Source organism: Embiotoca jacksoni, unplaced genomic scaffold (assembly GCF_022577435.1).
Source record: "Embiotoca jacksoni isolate LCO1_2020_lvr unplaced genomic scaffold, fEmbJac1.0.p SCAF_30, whole genome shotgun sequence".
Lineage (NCBI taxonomy): Eukaryota > Metazoa > Chordata > Actinopteri > Embiotocidae > Embiotoca > Embiotoca jacksoni.
This window is the reverse complement of record NW_027185382.1, coordinates 2,271,237-2,289,510: the sequence shown is the minus strand read 5'-3', so window position 1 is coordinate 2,289,510 and position 18,274 is coordinate 2,271,237. Positions and strand designations below refer to the sequence as shown.

The following is an 18,274-nucleotide window of genomic DNA, read 5'->3' as shown; positions in this document are numbered from 1 at the left end:
ATTTTAAACTTTATAATAATGGCGAAAATGCAAATTAGACAGCAATGCTACTTCGCTGATACTTTGTTATTAAATAATGTTTCTCTTCCATAAAAGGAAGAGGTGTAACCATGGCGATCGGGGGGCGGGGTGAATCATGTACTTGCAATTTATTGGGCGTATAAGGAAGTTATTATAGACCGGAGGATTGAAGAATAGCAGGCTCTATATAGTCGTTCGTGTAGAAGGATCAACCACTGTCAAAATGCCCGGAAAGAAAATCTGCCTCGTCGGATCTGGAAACTGGTAACTTTTTTTAATTTGTATTTTAATGCATTCAGAGATAAGAGCGACCTTCTACTTCATTGTGGCATTATGCATTCAACGCATAACAACGTTTGTAAATCCACTGCATTAATAACCTAACAGGCTTGTTTTCGCCTTTATGGATCACACCAGAAAAGAGGAAACCAAGTCGTTCAGCTGCAGTAGGTGCAGCCCGCCCTATTTTTCTTCCACCCTGAAGGCGACAAGCTCGAACATGAACAGGTTCATTTAAAAACACAGTGGACGTCTGATGAGTCTGGTACCTCAGAGACGTCCTGAGTAATAAAGACTGTGTTTAATGGAAGTTTTTAAATCTCCTGTGGCACCAGGGTTATTAGGCTGTTCTTTGCAGACTGTCTGTGTTTCTATTGTAGATCTACTAATTTATAATCCTCGACTACAAGTTCAGTATCCTTTGTGGCTTGATTATGAAATATTGGACATCTGTGCTCCCCCCCCCACTTCTCCCAGAGGAGCAAGACAAAAATCATACAGTTGTGTTTTGTGTCTTCGACTGCACCTTGCAGATTTTTTTTGCATAGTTTTGTTCACGGTTATTTCTTTGGTCATTTTGCATTTCCATGGTAATTTGGTGGCTTTTACATCTCTTTTCTGTCTTATTTTGTGTTTATTTTGGAGATGTGCCTTATTCCTGGGTTAAGTCCAGCGACTCCCTGGCTCCTCAAAGCCCCCCTTTTTTTTTTGGATTGGGTGAAATCCTCTCACACTAATTGTCTGTCCACATCTTCACTCCCTTCAGGGGTTCCGCCATTGCCAAAATCATTGGGCACAATGTTAAAGCATCCAACCGCTTCGACCCGATAGTAAACATGTGGGTTTATGAAGAAATGATTGATGGGAAGAAGCTAACGGAGATCATCAACACAGAACATGAAAATGTCAAATACCTACCGGGTCACAAGCTGCCCAAGAATGTGGTGAGTGCTCCAGTTTAGATGAACAATGTTGTCTTTTACTTACACAGCCAGTCTTGAGTCCACAGGTTATGCAATTCGCCTCAACAATACTGAAACATTGTTGAGCAAGACAGAAAACTGATAAGATTGTTCAACTTTGACCAACACGTCTTGTGTGTGACCTCGACTACCTTTGCTGTGTCACTGAGTCTTTAACTCAAACTATCCAGAGCAAAATAAAACAACTATTAAATGACAGGAGACAGTTTGTGTGCAAGACCTAACTCTGTTGTTGATGCCTCATTAGGTGGCTGTTCCAGACATCACAGAAGCCGTGAAGGGAGCGAAGGTCCTCATCTTTGTGATCCCGCACCAGTTCATCGGCAAACTCTGTGACCAGATAAAACCTCACATCACAGAGGGAACCATCGGGATATCGCTTATCAAAGTAAGATCTTGGGATTGTTCAGCAAAAAAAAAAAAAAAAACAATAGGGGAAACTGTCACCTGACCCTGCTTCATGTTGTTCTGCAACACACAGGATGTTGTAGTTGAGCAATACAGAGAAAATCCTGACTGTGACATGTGACAGTTCCCAGGCCACCACTCTGTCCAGGCCAGAGGTTGTGGTATTAAATAGAGCGCAGAAACTTACTGGTTATTGTCGTCCAGGGTATCGATGAGGGACCCGAGGGACTGAAACTCATCTCGGATATCATCCGTGAGAAACTGGAGATTGACGTCAGCGTCCTGATGGGAGCCAACATCGCCAGCGAGGTGGCAGATGAGAAGTTCTGTGAAACAACCATTGGTTAGTTTATTTCTTTCCTTTCAAATATACGTACATCACAAGAAGATATCGTGTAGTGGTCAGACAATGACGAGCAAACACAGTGGTACTTCCCTATTCTCAGAGGGCTGAAAATGTCATACTTCTTTCTTTCTATTTCTAATAAACTGCAATCAATGCAGGTGCAAAAAATCTGCCAAACGGCCTGATCCTCAAAGAGATGCTGCAGACCCCCAACTTCCGCATCACCGTTGTAGATGAGAGTGATACAGTGGAGCTGTGTGGAGCCTTGAAGGTAAACACAGGCACGTATAGTTAATATCAGAGTCATTATTCTGCATACAGACATTTCCATCTTTAAATTCTTCTCTCAAAATGTTCTGTCCTTGTTTTTATGCACCGTCAGAACATCGTGGCTGTCGGCGCCGGATTCTGCGACGGCCTTGGTTTTGGAGACAACACCAAAGCGGCAGTGATCCGGCTCGGTCTGATGGAGATGGTCGCCTTTACCAAGCTGTTCTGTACAGGACAAGTGAGCTCCACCACCTTCCTGGAGAGCTGCGGCGTGGCCGACCTCATCACCACCTGCTACGGAGGGCGAAACCGGAAAGTCGCGGAGGCCTTCGTCAAAACGTCCAAGGTGAAAAGAAAGAGGAACCACGAATAAGAGGAGTATTACAAAATATTTTGTGGAAGTTACCCTTCAAACGATGAGCCCCAGAAGCGGAAGACATATAAACATGGACATCATACGATATTTGGGACAATTCAATACCACCTGAGGTAGATTAAAAAACAGCCCAATTAAATCATAATTTCTTATAAGGAGTGGGTTCACTTTTTGAGTAATATTAGTGTATACCAAGATAGTGTACACGTAGCGTGGTATATTTAGGTTAGGTACAGGTTCACAGATTTAATAAAGGAAACATTATAGTTAGGCAAAAATAATTCATCTTCATAGTTTTGGTGTCTGGTTTCACCCCTTTGGCAACTTTATGTCTCTATGCCTGCTTCTCCAGTCTATCACTGAGCTGGAGGGAGAGATGCTCAACGGCCAGAAGCTTCAGGGTCCACAGACCTCAGCTGAGGTCTACAAGATTCTACAAAAGAGGGACATGGTCAGCAAGTAAGTGCACTCATTTCTACAAATACTTTGTTTTAACATTGTTTGGAATTAAGACATATAGTTTTTTTTGTACATGTTTCATATGAACACCCATCTCAATAACAAAGCCACATGAATATAATGTCAGTGGTTTTAACGCATTGCTGTGCATGAGTCGGCCTGAATATCAATTTTGGCTTTGTTCCTAGAAGATTGTGATCAAGATTTTTTTTGTATTAATAGCCGCATGCAGTCTAAATTACATTTATAGTAATTATTAATTTTATTGATATTTGTAAATATAAATATTCCCTGATCTCTGAACAGTGAACTTACAGTGTCCTCCGATACACATTTGTCTGTTTTTCTCCGTAGGTTTCCTTTGTTTGCAGCAGTCTTCCAGATCTGCTTTGAGGGCAAAGAAGTGAGAGAGTTCGTCACCTGCCTGCAGAACCACCCGGAGCACATGTAACAAACCACTCTGCAAACGTGTTCACCGCTGTTCCTTCAATAGCAACGTACTACCACTAGAGGGCAAAAGAGATTTAACAAAGCGTAACGCACAACGCAACCGCACACTAAAACCCAGGGTAATCAAGATTTTTTTTTTTTTGTATTTGTAACTTTTCATAATGGATGCTGCACTATATTTTAACAGCTTTGAGAGCGGTTATACTAATTTTGTTTTGTTTTGTAATATTCAAGGCTTTTGAGAGAGTTATGACTATAAAATGATACTTAATAAACTGTAAGTAAATCTTTCTGAATGGTGGCAGGGATTACAAACAAGGCAGACCTCTCCACTTATGTTATTGCCAAAATTGTCCTAAATTTTGCTGACTTTTATATCGCCACATGATGCGTGTGTTTACAATTAAAAACTACAACTAAGGATTTTTTTTTTTTTTTTTTTTTTTTTTTTTTTATCTTTACGTGGAGTTGTTTTCTCAGTAAAATCAATTTATAAAAAAAACCCCGAAAACTGACGTTTGATTTATGAGAAACCAAAATCAGTCCAGAAAGCGATAGCACTTTGGCATTTTGTACACATCCGCTGTAATGCTTTGTCAAATTATTTTTGGCAGTGATGGAAGTAAAATGAAGACAGTACATCACCATAAAGAATTAATGGGGCTGATGTATGAGCAGAGGCTCAGTGCACTGAAATGGGAACGAATGTCCAGACGCTGATATTCACTCCTGTGGTTGCAGCTGAGTGATTTGAGTTGTGTGAGATCCATCTGGGGCGACCTGACACTGATTCCCACAAGAAACTCGGTCTAAAAAAAAGAAAAAAGAGGATTAAAGAACAAACAGCGTCCTTGTCTCTCCATCTCAACCATGTTACAGGTCAGACTGATGAATCCTTTCATAGTGCCTCTACTGTCTGTCTGAAATTAACTTTGCCGGGTTGAAAAAAATCCCTCTTAAAACAGTTTATGGTAAAAAAAAAAAAAAAAAAACAGGTTTCAGAACGTACCTGAAAATCGATGTTTTCTTCACAAATCCTTGAATTTCGTTGAACCAAACGGAAGCATAGGAGCCGCAGACAAACGCTCGTCAAGTGCACCTGGTGCTCACAGGTGTGACTAACGACGGAAAGTGTTACTGGCAGCTGCCACGAGGGGGCAGCATTGATTTTTGTTGTTGAATCAAATTGAGGAGATTTGCAGTTACAAATGTTGAGGCTATTTTCACTATTTCATTTACTGTTTTAAGATCCAACTCTGACCTGTTGTGGACTGTCATAGAAGCGTGTTGTATTTATCATTTCTACCTATTGAGCTGTTGCTAAATTTATGGGGTTTTTTCCAGCCAGAAATGGTGAAACAGCTTTAGAAAATAACAGATTAAATATTTTGTGAAGTTTGATTTTTCAATCATTTCCTGTTGATATAAAATGGTCAAATATTCAAATGCTTTTGTATTTTAACAACAAACATGGAATTGAGAGACAAAACATCTGACTTACCGACATTCACCTTCACATCCAGTCACAAGTTTAGCTTTTCTTGTTGAGCGATTCCCAGAACTCGGCTGTTTCCTTAACTATTAAAAATGGGCAGAAAGCTGAAAAACCTTGTAACCAATATCAAGTTATTTAGATACCCCAGTGATATTCTGATATACTGAAGCTTTATTGTAACTTTGCACAAAATAGACATAATATGGCATTACATTTAAAGGGAACTCTGATACATCAAACAGTACAATGGGTCTCGCTTTTACTAAAACTTCTGATGGTTATTTTGTAAATCATTTGGCCTACACAATGTTTGGAGACATTTTAGGTCATGAATTCGCAAAAAAGCAGGACAGTGATTAGTCTTACTTTACAATTCAAAAAGTATATTCAAATTGATATGGTGAATGGAACTGCATCATTTGCTTTGTATTCACACTGCATTGGTTAATCTCCATGTATCCAAATCATAACAATTTTGACACAAACAGTCAAAAGAAAGACTTTTAAATACAGAAAAGCAGCTGATCACAAAACATTTAGTGCATTGGCTTGAATTATGGCACATTATCTTCATGAAAATTGTTACTGAAAGTATTAAATGTGAGGCCAGAGAGCAGCTGAGTAGCATTTCAGCCGTTCATGAAAAGGGCAGATAAAAAAAAAACTGCATTGCGGGTGAGCTGGTTGTTTTCAGTAGATACTTAAGAGGTATGAGGTTTTCACTGGAGTTAATAAACAGACATGTTGAAATCAACAGACATGTTTCTCTGTTAAGGCATGAAATGAGCAATGAGGTAACGGCTATCTACTGCATCGCTTCATCACAGTTGCAATAAAAGGAGTCTTTCTGCCCCAATGCTTTGAACGTAAGACAACATCACTGACACAGATAGAACAGCATTACCTGCACAAGTGTAAATATTATATGCTCTTTCACTAACTGCCATTTATAGCTGATATACCTGTAGACACCATTGAAACACAAGATACACAGAGATACAATCTTTGGTCCGAAATAAAACATTTGTTGAGACACTGAGCAGCACAACATACACTTTACGATCAGCGTCCATATGGGGGACATCATGATTGCACAATGACAGCTGTGCTATGCCAATAACCCAGATTGGGTTTTTCTGCATTCAACTGTAGGCTGAAACAGTCGCTGTTTAAATCCTGGTTTTCTTCATTTCTGTCTTTTCCAGTGCAGTTTTCTTTTAGAGGAAAATAAACAAACAGACAAATAAAATATATTCATAGGTAATGTCATTACATTTAAAAGGGGTTGATTTAGTATAGCATTTCCACCAAGTTTGGCCAAATGTGAAAGTCAGTGCAGCTCAGGATGAGATAGCTTGACCCTAGCTGCACTACAATTCCCATAATCGAACTTCACATCGACAATTTTCTTATGACATACTTTTCTTTATAAACATGCATCCGATATAAGAAGTGGTAATTGTAGCTTCAGCTTTTTAATAATATGAGGATTCTTATTCGCGGGCCGCAGGTGATAGAAATTTCCCGATACACTCTGAGTAGCGCAAGATTTGACTGAAATTTTGCCTTTTACTATTCAACTATAACCAAATTTACTCAACTTGTTCGTGAACATTTTGGCAGTATAATCGACACACAGACAAAGCATATTTTATTCTTCTAAAATATAAAATCTCATTAACCTCTGATGATAACATTTCTTACTCCTGTTCCATATGACAACAAAGAATATTTAAAATACATATTGTATCCATGTATATTCATTCCCTTTATTTCATTTAATAAAAAGACGCTAAGGTAAGTCACCAACTTTAGCTTTAGAATGGCTCTTCATATAACGTTTATACAAATTCTGCATTTTTGCCCTTTGCACCACTGTACAAGTTATAGCATCTCCTTTTTCTGTATAGATATCTTTTATATTTAAATGTTATAGAAGCATTAATTAGTTAAATAACAATCCTTTTCTGATCTTTAATAAATTGCTGTAATTCCTAATAGTATGCCATGACCAGCACAGTCAGACTTTAAACATCCAGCATCTGAACATAAGAAGTATAAAGGTAGATCTCTGCTATAATATACATTCAACCCTCAGCTTTAGAACAGAGAGAGGAAGATACTGAAAGTCACGACCGTAATCCTGTTGGTGGATTTTCAGGAGCAGTATTGACTTATTGACACACTGAGAAGCCGGTGTAAGTGTAGAAAACCTGTATATCCTCTTCCCTTAAAACTTTCAACTTTTAAAACTTAGTCAGTAAACCAGTTTGGTGTCGTGTTAAAGGTTTTAAAATTTACGCTGCCAGATATCTGTACCGTGCAGATGTCCGTGTAGCATTTGGTTTGGCCTACAGAGAGAAAAATACAATCCACCTATCACCTCTCTCTTACACGTGGGACTCATCCAGGTCCAGGTCAACGGGGGAAATGGGCAAGGGGGAGCGGCGGGGTGACCTGCGGGATGACCTGCGGGGTGAGAGAGCGGACAGCAGTGGGGTGAGAAGGGGGTTCTCGGTGCCGTCGTCCTCGCTGAGCTGCAGCAGGGTGTCGCTACGCGGCAGGAGCGCCGTCGTGTCCTCGTCTCCGGGGCTCTCTCGGATCCTGGACGGCCCCGGTGGAGGCGGAGGAAGAAGCGGAGTAGGGGGCAGCGGTGGTGGCGGCGGGGGGCCCGGGGCGGGCGCCGTTCCCAGCACCGGGAGCGGCGGAGGGAGAGGAGAGGAGGTGCGGGATAACGGGAGAGGGGAGCAGGTTCGGGATGGGGGTGTCGGGGTAGAGCGGCGGGAGACGGAGGGCGGAGGGGAGAGGCTGCTGCGGAGCCCCCACTGCTCTCTCTTCTCCTTGCTGCTTATGGCTGGAGGTACCTGGAGGGGGGTGAGGGGGTGGGAACAACATTTCATCCCGTAGTTACAGCTTGTAAAGTGAGACACAGGCCAGTTTAAAAGGCCAGTTTCTCCAAATTACTACGATAAAACCAGATTTTCTTCCTTACAGCTCATAGTATTAACTTCTGCCACCACTCTAATACAATGAAGGTGAATGAATTTCTGTTTTTACAAAAGTTTTCTTGGTTTGGAAGAAGTTTGAGTCAAAATTTTAACTGTTGGGGAAGTCTGTGGATTATCTGAAGCGAGAAGATTTTTCAGTGCTTTGAACATCAAAAACAGATCCATTCAACTGTAAACTTATGTGATTTAAGGGAACCGACAATTGTACCATCCTAATTTTGTTTTGCTATTGGTAATAAATATATTATAAGCCATTATGAACTAAATGATCATACTTATCCAGATAGAATATATAACATGAAAATGTAAAATAATCCAGGATTATTTAACTAAGTTTCAAATAAAACTTATTTTATCATGTTTACATCTTATAAATGCATGGGTGGATTTCCTCTGTATTGTTTCGACAGATACCTACCCACCCCTACTGTGCTGGTCATACCTGTGTGTTCGCAGGCCCGTGCAGGTCGGCAGTGACTGTGGCTGAGGGGGCAGGACTGGCCTTCCTGCCCTCGGTGGGAGGGTCCATAGCGCTGGGAGTTGGGGGCTTGCTGGCCCCCGCAGACGCCTGCTGGCTTTGATTCTCTGTAAAGGTGACTGACCTCTTTTGGTCTCCATGCGCTGTGGGCACACATGCATGCGTATGTGGTCAAAAACAGAGACACCAGGGCCAGCTAGCGACTCGCAAACACATCAGCACACACCAAAGAGAGGTGGAGGCAGGGATGGGACAGGGGGGAGTAGGCAGGGGCTGGGAGGGGATGCAAGACAGACATGCAGAGCATCCTACTGGGTGTGGTTGCAGATAAAATAAAGGGACGGGCCGTTGCAGGGTGGAGAGGAAGGGTTAAGGGTTATGTCTCACCTTCACAGTCCAATAAAGTTTCTTTATTTCGAAACATAAGGCATGAGACAGAACAGAGTGAGAAGAGTCAGTTTGGTGACAGGTGGAACAACAAACAGCATTGGAACAAATACAGAGGTTATGAATGGGGAGGATGACGAACAGTTCAAGTCAGCACACACAGTAATTACAGACATGTTTTAAAAGTAGTTCATAATAGAGATTTGGCTTGTTGTGTGCTTGATCTGAAGTGCAGGGTAAGTTTGTCCGTTAGTTTTTCAGCGACTATCTTTTTCCAAAATTGTAAGACAGACAAACAAACATGTGCTTTCATCATCATTTCTCTACAGACGCAACACACACACACACACACACACACACAGATGAAAGCGCGTGTGCTGCCGTTACCCAATGGCTTGTTCTTGGGCTGGATGCTCCTGCGTGTTGTAGAAAGTCTCGCTCCAGATCGACCACGTGGTTCATTCTTGGGGATAGACAGCAGGGGGCGTCGCAGCTGCAGGAAATTCACAATCAAATGCCACCAATTATTTCTCTTTATACATTTTTGTTCAAACTTTTCATGCTAAATAAAAATGCACCTCTTCAATAACAATTTTCATGCGTTGTCTTAAAAAATGTATGTATAAATAATATGTTCCCCCTGCACCTTTTGCATAATTTATTTTAGATTCAAATCAGAAATTCTTAATTTGCACTTCACATGAAGTTTGCATACACATTTGCTTACTTATTGTATAACTTATTGTTCTTATTTGCTGAATAAAACACACGAAAGACAGAGTTGAAGGCCACACCTGTCTGAGTCCTCGCTTCCTCCCTAATGGAGGCTGGATCAGGAGGTTCTGCTGGCCCGGTTCACTCTGCACACTGGCCACCCTGGTTTTGTCAATCACATGGACACACACACACACGCGCACACACACACACACACACATACACAAAATGCATAAAAATACATCACCACAAAGGGACCGAAAGGCCGCCGCCTCAGCTGTGCTCGCTCACTGAACACATCTTTGACCAAGAGATGTCGCTGCTACTCTACTCATTCACTCACTACACACGGTTTACTACAAGACACCCAATCACAGTGCACAAAAATCACTGCTGCCAATATTCATACACTGACAACACAACAGGGGATAGTAGGGGGCTGGAGCAGCAACCCTGACAAAATAAACTTCTTTGGCTTTTGTGCATTTAAAAATCCGTGGTAACACCATTAAAATATTTTGCCATCCAACCAGTAAACAGGGCTTCATCGAATTCAGAGTTAGGTTTCTTTTTAAAAAGCAAAAAATAAAGACAAATGTGTCCTTGTATGATGGTTGCCACCCCAGTTCCCCCTTGCCCCAACAGATTGGTATCCACGGTAGGACGCCCAATTTGATCAGCGAGAAGCCTGATAGACACGGAAAACAATATGAAACACCATGGCACCAATGGGAGAGAGGCTGACTTTGGTGATGGCACATCAACTGTAAAGACCAACAGCTAACATAGAAGGAACAGAGGCAGAGGTCCCTGGCCCTGGGGCTGATGGGGATTTCTTTAGCTTTTTTTTTTTTTTTCTAAAGGGTGGAGGGGCCTGGTTAGGATAGCACAGCAGATGAGCTGAGAAGATGAGGGTCAGTGTGGAGCTCAGAAGGAAGTGAGAAGGGGTTGGGGGACAGAGACAAGGCACACTGGACCCACACAGAAAGAGAAAGAGACAGGTAAGTGGTGGGTAGGGTGGGGTGGGCGGGTGTGTGACGGGGAGGGGAGTGGGGGGGGCAAGGCAATTTGATTGGATGTGGATGAGTGATCAACAGCGAGGCGGCCAGTAGAGGAGGCCGTTCCGAGGCAATGCCCCTCCCAGTGGCGGACAGATGCATGACTGCACCAACGGGACACACACACAGAGAGGGCCACTGTACCTAGAGAGGTTACCCTCCTGCAGAAGGCCCTGGGACTCATCTAGCACATTGGGTTCACTGTAAAAAGGGGGGCGAAGGGGGAGAATGGGAGTTTAAGGAGTGCAGTCGAGATCCATCACCACCCTAAACCCGCTTGTTATTAGGGTGGAAAGCCAGGGCTCTTACCACCGTTAGTCAAAGCTGAAACAGAAGCTGAGCGGAATGTTTTTTTTTACAATCTTACCAAGAGTCTTAGCTACTTCACAATGTTGCCCTGAGACTGCTGAATAAAAAATATTATTAATCAACAAAGATAGACACAGAAAAATATGACTGTGGTTATGAGATATGACTGGTTGATCCTTTTCAAAATATCAGTTCTACATGCTACATAAACAAGATGAGATTTCAGTTGTACATTACTTAAATGGAGCGCTGCCCTGGAAACAGAAATAATCTCATTGGCTGAGTTTGACCTCAGTGGGTGGAACCAATCTGAATAGTAAAGAAGGATGGTTACATCAACACGACCTGAACTATTCCTCGTTTAATTTTTCAATTGACTCCATTTCACTGAAGCTCAATTAAATCCGACACTCTATGCTTTGCAAAGAGCTCAGAGCTTCAAAGGATCACCACTTACTTTGATTAGCAATTACAAAAATGGTTTCAGCTATTGAGATTATTTCTGCTCTACACCAGCTGAACTGTCCTGTTGTGGAAACTACAGGAAAGGATTCTGCATATTGTTCAAGGCTCACAATCCAGGACACTTTATTTATTAAATGTTTAAATGCAACGAGGATGAATAGATCTTAGTTGAATTGAAACACTGCCTGGAACAGTGTGTGGGATATTTTCTTAGTAATGACTGAGTCTGTAGTTCATAAGAGTGTCTGCATTCCTTTCTATAAAAAAAAAACTATTTTTGCTTGTACCCAAGTGTGCTTTGGTGTTAATTTGTGTGCATGCATGTGAGTGCTGGGAGTGTTACCTGTGGCTGGGCAGCAAGGTGGTGCGGGGTGCCTCGGGTTGCAAGGCCGCCGAGCCGGTGGCGTGGCTGGAGAATCGACGCTGTGACATCACCCTGGGCAGGAAGGCCTCGTGTTCGCTCACCACGCTGGGAATACTCATGGAGTCATCTGGGGCCAGAAGAACGGAGGACAGTGAGTTAATTTCCAATTTACACAAGTGTCTGATGTGAGAGAAAAGTAAAAGAGAAGCGGTTCTGACTCTCTTCGTCATCTTCATCGGTGCGGCTGAGTGTGTCCTGCGAGGGTTGGCGTGATGGTTGGCTGTCCTGTTCCCAAACCGTGCCGGTGCCCGTGTTGGAGCGTGACATTGTGGCCAAACTGAGGCGATACGCTGATGTAGAGGTGCCCACTGTGCTGATGGATGTCTTACCCTGGTACGCTGTAGGTCAAACAGAAACACCAAGCATAAATACAAGACCAGGAAGACGTAGCAACGTATGATTATTAGTAAAATTATTCACACAAACAGACACCATTGAGAGTTATACTCCAAGTTACAGGGTAAAATAGTTCAGTTTTAGTGTCTGTGTTCTGACCAGAGCCACTGTGCACAGCCTCTTTCAGGATCTTCAGTTCATTGTTGAATTCTGCAAACAGGGAGCTCTTGCAGAGGGGTCGAGGGATGAAGCGTCGCTCCAGCTGGTCAGCGATGTGGTGGCGTGCTGTAATCTCCTCCTGTGAGTCGGCTGGCTGGGTCAGCAACTAGAGAACATGCACATACACACAAGTAACACGGAAGAAAGTGAGGAAGATGAGTCAAAACATATCAGAAAGGTTGAAGAAAATTTTTAAAGTTGACGTTAGGCCTGCTTGAAACTACAGTTATTGGTACTTTACCTTGCACTGTATGAAGGGTCTCAGCAGGACAAAAATAGGGATGCGTGTTCGGACAATGAAATCGATAAAGTCCCAGAAAGCCAAGCCGCCCACCTTCCTCAGAGCCATCTCTTTCACCTGCAGGCTCAGCCGATACCACTGGTTTCCCAGCGAGCGCTCAAAACAAACCAACACCACCTTCAGAGCTGCAGAGGGAAGGACACAGGGAAGAGGATGAGACATGGTAGGAACCAGAGAAGCCATAAAATGTTGTCACGTCTCCTTCATACCCAGATATGCAGCCTGGCTGGTGGACTCCGCTAATCCCTCTCTGCGCAGATCCTTCCCGGTGTCGCCCGGAGTGGAGCAGTGAGCCGGGGAAGCATCCAGCATGAAGTTCTTGGTGCGGGAGGTGGAGATGATCCGAGGAGGAAGGAGGATGTTGATGACAGTCTGCAGAAGCAAGAAGATCTCTGGCTGCTCAAGGTGGGGGCTGTCTGCAAAGAAAAGAAACACGGATAATAAAAGTCAAGGGGCCCGCAAGGAAAGGATCTGCATTTCTGAATTTCTGAAAATGTGCACAGAATAGATTTGTATTTGTAGATCTCGTGCTACAATCACAATGAATTTTTACCCTTGCTTCCAGACCCCACTGTCAATACGAAGGGAATGAGCAGGTTGAGCAGCATCCCCTCTCGCCTCTCCTGATTGGTGAAAGGTGAGATCACGTGACTGAGAGGGAAGTCGTCTTTTAAGGCCTGGGAGGGGAAAAAGGTGGAGGAAAATGATTTAGTATGTGAAGCAGATTGTCCAGGAGTGGATGTTGGACGACTTTAGCCGAGGCGTGCTGCACCTGGATCTGCAGAGCAACCAGCCGGACCACTGCTGTGCTGAAAGGAAGCGGAGGAGAGAGGTAGGGGCTGAGGTGGAGGAGAGGCAGTCCGTCTGCCACGCTGGAGGGACCCACCACACCCATCACCTGACAACACACAAACATAACATTCCTCAAGACACAAGAAGGATAAAACAATGATTTGTGCCTTTTTTTCTGCATCTCTGTGCTTCCGTACCAGGTTGACGCACACGTTGATCAGCGAGCGAAGGTGTGGGAGGAAAGAGATGATTGGCTGTCGCTGCAGGGTCAGGCAGATTCCCTCGATCAGGTTGCTGGCCGCCTCCCACTCCACCTGTCTCCTGGAAGACACGTAACCATACAACACCACCCCGCAACCAAATAGAAGCACATTGTCATGAATTTAAAACACACAAATAACACATTCACATATAAGATGCCAAGGAAATCATCATCTTAGTGTATTATTCTTATCTTTTATCGTTAAACTACTGGTATGACCAATATTAAATGACTGAAGTGGAGAAACAAACCATTATCTTTTATGGTCAGACACTTACCACTCTATTAACAACTCCCCTCCATATGATCATCACCTTTCTGATCGTTTACAACACCAAATGTTGCAAAGCTCACAAACATGGCCAGCTAAACACTGTAGCAACAGATCCTGGTGTGAACACACACCTGAGACCGGTGTTCCCTCTGAGCCGGCTGTGCACAGTCTTTTGTCACAGAAGCTTGTTTGCAGATTTTTATTTTCATTTATTAGCCTTCTCTGCATTTGCAACTTATGAATACGATATGTTAACTAGTTTATCCTTAGCAAAAAACAAATAATAAAATATTGAGAGCTAGAAACCAAAACTGTGCCATTTCCTCTATTTGATAGAGTATGTCTATTTTTGAAGTTTTGCTTAATTCATTGATGAAAAGCTTCAATATTGCATTTTATGTATGAAATGTGTAATAACTGTACATCTTATTTTTAGTTATAATATATCTATATATGTATGTACTAGATTGGTATTTTTGATGACCTCATTTAAGGGATCAGGGACCAGTCGGTTGTTACTCTTCCACAACAAACAGAACATAAGGTTTCTTGGTCACTAATGTTGTAAATTGCAACAATAGTATTTTGTAAAATGTAAAGAAAAGTCTATTTAAATCATGCTTATATATATATAAAAAAAAAAAACTGTTCTTATGAGTACAAACATCTCTAAATGTGGACATTATTGGTGTTAAATAACACAGATCAACGATGCAGATTATGTATTTCTACAATGTGAGCTAAACTGTTAGGAAGCCTAAATAACACCTTTAACTTTATTAATGTGGTGACTTGAGTAAAACCTGCGACTGTGACGTTGACTTTGAAACCTGCATTGTGTTCCATGGCACAAGACTGGACATCCCCGAGTTAGCAGGAACACTGCCAGCGATCCGTTGTTAGTGCGCACACATCGTCACACAGCCATTTGTGCATTCGACTCCTCTCACACAACCACACATGTACCCGTACAACACCACACCACAGCAGCACTTACGGTACAGCACCCACGAAGGCAGCGCTACAGAGGACAGTGCCAAGAAGCCGTCTATCTACTGTTCACACCACGGCACTGTCACAGCACGATACACTCACAGGGAGACGGAGAGAAAAGTGGGATTGTATTCAACAGACCTGCTGCATAGTGCCTGTGGGCGAGCGCACCTGAGCGTAGGCATCTTGTGAATCTTGTTGAACATGCGGTCGAGCCTCTTGAGGATGAGGATGAGGGCGGGGCGGACGGCCTCGGAGGACCAGTCAGTGATGGGCAGCATCTCCATGATGTAGCGTCGCAGCCCTCGGCTCTCCATGGTCAGGGTGTCATAGGGCGCCAGCTTCAGGAGGGCGTGAGCGATCTCCGCCAGCCTGCGGAGGAGACGCACGCAGATACGAATTCAGTGCAACTTAAGAGTGCTATTTAGGGTATATCTGATCTCATGGAGAACACTTTGAAATCATCCATGAATAAATCTCTTTACCTCATGTGGGACTTTATGTCCAGCAGCTCCAGAGCCGTGACCCGCGGCTCGCCGGCGACGTTCTGTAGGATTTTGAGTCGGGGGCCGCAGTGTTTGTAAAACTCGGTGCAGATGTTTAACAGCGACTCTCGCGGTCGGCGGAACTCCTCCCGGGCGATGCGCTCGTCCAGCTCCTCCCTCGGCATGCCCTGGCCCTCCTCCAGCAGGTGGAGGTTGTCCCTGGGAACACAAACCCACCCTCAGTCTCAGCTTTCAGAATTTACAACTACACTGGAGTCATTTATTATTAGACGGAAATAAGGTGAATTATAGCATCTCTGACTTGTGATTCTTACCTGGTGTTGACCCCTCCTGACATGGCGTGGTTAGCTGCAGTGCCGCTCTTGTGGCCCTGATCACAGCGGGACATCTGGGGGGCTGTCATCGGCCTGTGGAAGAGGTGGAGACAAAATTATGACCCTTTTAATGTGTTCTCATGTCCACGCTTGATCGTGATTGGGTTGGGGAGAGACAAACCGTGTGAGGGTCTCCGAGCTGTAGAGGAGGGCCTGCAGGGACGTGGCCAAAGCAGCGATGGCTGCGATCTCATCCCTGGCAGCCGAGGCACACTCCATCGTCACAGTGTTGCTCTTCAGCTTCTGGAGGAAGCAGGGAACCAAGGCCTCCAGCACCATCAGCATCTGGAGACTGGAGGCATAACGAGAGAATTAGGACAAGGGCTATTAAGATACAAAAAGGAAGAAATCTCTTCGATGATTTTCCGTACCTCCTAAAGGACTCAGGGGCGTAGGCGACCACAGTGACACACAGCTTAATGGCCTCACTGATAGAAAAGGCCAAGTCCTCATTACCGTAGCAAAAATCTGTGGACAAAAAAAGATGGCCCTCAATTTAGTTTTGCTTGCACAACTCAAGTACATAGGAGTCACTGACAAACTAGTCTGAGCTGCAGTATGTTAGCAGGATATTCTGAACTTTCAATAAAGGGTGACTGTTTTATATGTAAGGGCTGGTTTCAAGGCTTCTTTGATGTAAGATAAGCTGACATACAAATGATTAATTAAATGTGGCATCAGCCTGTCGTTCTGGGCATCAGAAGTGAATGACTGGTACGTCAGTACTTTCTGATAGGAACCCTGCCTGTGGTAATTTTTACAGCAAATAATAAGACACCACAGTAAGTGTGTCAAAGAAAGACAGTTTACCCAGAGAGCGGAGAGGTTTCTCAGCCTTTACCAGCTCCAGAGCGTCCAGGGCATCCTGGGTTTCACCCTCCAGAGAGACCAGCAGGTCGAACAAACACTGGGCCGACACTCCTTTGGAAAGGCCGGTGCTGGTGCTGGTCTGGGATGCAGGATGAACACAGAGAAAAGTCAGCTCAGTTTAAAAGCACGAGTTAAAAAGTGTCCATCCGGAAGTCTTACGGTAAACTCCAGCAGCGGAGCCACGCTGGCAAACAGCTGCAGAATGAAGGGCTTTCGGTGGAGGATGTAGAACTGCCGGCAGCAGAACTCGATGCCCTGCCTCAGCAACGGGTTGCTCTCATAGTCAGCGTAGACCTAACGTAGAAGGGCAGAGAGGAAAGTTCATGACTAAAGACAGAGGAAGTTATGGGTCTGCTCGTAAATCACGGTGAGAAACTTCCTTTATAAATTAGAATTTAGCACATATTCGTTTTTACTTGTAGAGTCCAACTTTTTCACCTCCCTTTCTGTGGGCTTAGTGTGTGTCGGGCACAAGTAACAACATCCGAGTCTTGTCCATAAAAAACAATGGCGGGACAGAGGTATCCGTACCTGCAGCATGGTGGGCAGGATCCACTGGTAGCCGCTCAGGGAGAAGAGATGGTTGAAGTGAACGGCTGTGTTGATGGCGGTGGCTGTGTACTGCCTGAGGAGGGAGCTGTCCTCGGGGTGGAGCAGCAGCACCCCGTTGAAGACGTTGAGGAACAGCATCATCTCGTCGCCCCACGGGTACTCACTGGGCATGCCCAGAAACATCTCCTCCAGCAGCTTGATCCACAGCACCTTGTGGAGGGTGTCCAAACCAAACAGCTCTTTACCTGGGAGAGGAGGGAGGAGGAGAAAACTAAAACTTAACTTCGCTTTATTCACTATTCTTAAATACATCGAATTATATAAACTGTAATAATTCTACAGTTGGTGTTTGTCTCACCTTGTGGCTCATTGAAAAGCGAGAACTCTGCATCAATGGCGGTTCGTGGGAAGGAGGGCAGGCGAAGCAGGTCCTCCTGCAACAGGGAGACGTGGGATTGCTTGTGCACAGCTGGCATGTGCTGTGTGAGAGAGATGAGGAAGAGGACCCGCCCAACCTCTTCTAGTTTACGGGAAAACACCTTGAAAGAAACAGATAAACTAAAAGGTAAAAACACTCAGACCATGTTTTTAATGTTTAAGGATCCGGTTCACTTTTGTCCAAGGGTTTAACTTAAGCACTTGAAACCTTACTTGTTTCTGGATGAGCTCTTGTCCTTTCTCAGGCAGCATGTGGACCAGGTTGAGCTGCGGAGAGACTGACCTCCGGAAGGGGTAGATGTCTCTTACATATGTCTGAGGGAGGCGGCAACATTGAATTGGAGAGGAGCAGAAAAATGTTAAAACTCTGCCTGTAAACACAAGAAAAGAAAGTCCAGCCCAGCACTTTTCCTGTTACTGTCTTATA

The 18,274-nt window shown here is 43.9% G+C and overlaps 2 protein-coding genes across 16 annotated transcripts in view; one reads left to right on the top strand and one right to left on the bottom strand.

Moving 5' to 3' along the window:
• The first annotated feature begins 138 nt into the window (after positions 1-138).
• Positions 139-4,094, top strand: LOC138207214 (glycerol-3-phosphate dehydrogenase [NAD(+)], cytoplasmic-like). Its single transcript, XM_069164305.1, has 8 exons — positions 139-285; positions 1,067-1,244; positions 1,531-1,671; positions 1,896-2,034; positions 2,196-2,308; positions 2,420-2,653; positions 3,036-3,142; positions 3,497-4,094. Exons 1-8 carry the CDS (start codon positions 245-247, stop codon positions 3,591-3,593), a joined length of 1,050 nt encoding a protein of 349 aa, XP_069020406.1. The 5' UTR covers positions 139-244; the 3' UTR covers positions 3,594-4,094.
• A 1,146-nt stretch (positions 4,095-5,240) lies between these two features.
• LOC138207211 (protein unc-80 homolog) overlaps positions 5,241-18,274 on the bottom strand; it is a 40,592-nt gene continuing 27,558 nt past the window's right edge. For 10 of the 15 annotated variants that reach the window (XM_069164277.1, XM_069164279.1, XM_069164278.1 and 7 more), the window contains 24 exons: positions 18,061-18,162; positions 17,768-17,948; positions 17,389-17,654; positions 17,017-17,151; positions 16,798-16,936; positions 16,359-16,455; positions 16,109-16,279; positions 15,928-16,020; positions 15,593-15,811; positions 15,249-15,479; positions 13,776-13,899; positions 13,559-13,684; positions 13,340-13,463; positions 12,996-13,202; positions 12,727-12,911; positions 12,426-12,591; positions 12,089-12,268; positions 11,850-11,997; positions 10,877-10,933; positions 9,755-9,836; positions 9,348-9,453; positions 8,961-8,981; positions 8,538-8,716; positions 5,241-7,951 (listed from right to left, as the gene is read on the bottom strand). In XM_069164277.1, coding sequence (XP_069020378.1) covers positions 7,478-7,951; positions 8,538-8,716; positions 8,961-8,981; positions 9,348-9,453; positions 9,755-9,836; positions 10,877-10,933; positions 11,850-11,997; positions 12,089-12,268; positions 12,426-12,591; positions 12,727-12,911; positions 12,996-13,202; positions 13,340-13,463; positions 13,559-13,684; positions 13,776-13,899; positions 15,249-15,479; positions 15,593-15,811; positions 15,928-16,020; positions 16,109-16,279; positions 16,359-16,455; positions 16,798-16,936; positions 17,017-17,151; positions 17,389-17,654; positions 17,768-17,948; positions 18,061-18,162 — 3,813 coding nt within the window. In that variant the 3' untranslated portion in view covers positions 5,241-7,477. The remainder of the gene's footprint in view (positions 7,952-8,537; positions 8,717-8,960; positions 8,982-9,347; positions 9,454-9,754; positions 9,837-10,876; positions 10,934-11,849; positions 11,998-12,088; positions 12,269-12,425; positions 12,592-12,726; positions 12,912-12,995; positions 13,203-13,339; positions 13,464-13,558; positions 13,685-13,775; positions 13,900-15,248; positions 15,480-15,592; positions 15,812-15,927; positions 16,021-16,108; positions 16,280-16,358; positions 16,456-16,797; positions 16,937-17,016; positions 17,152-17,388; positions 17,655-17,767; positions 17,949-18,060; positions 18,163-18,274) is intronic. The other 5 variants (XM_069164284.1, XM_069164293.1, XM_069164286.1 and 2 more) reach the window with 3 other exon arrangements.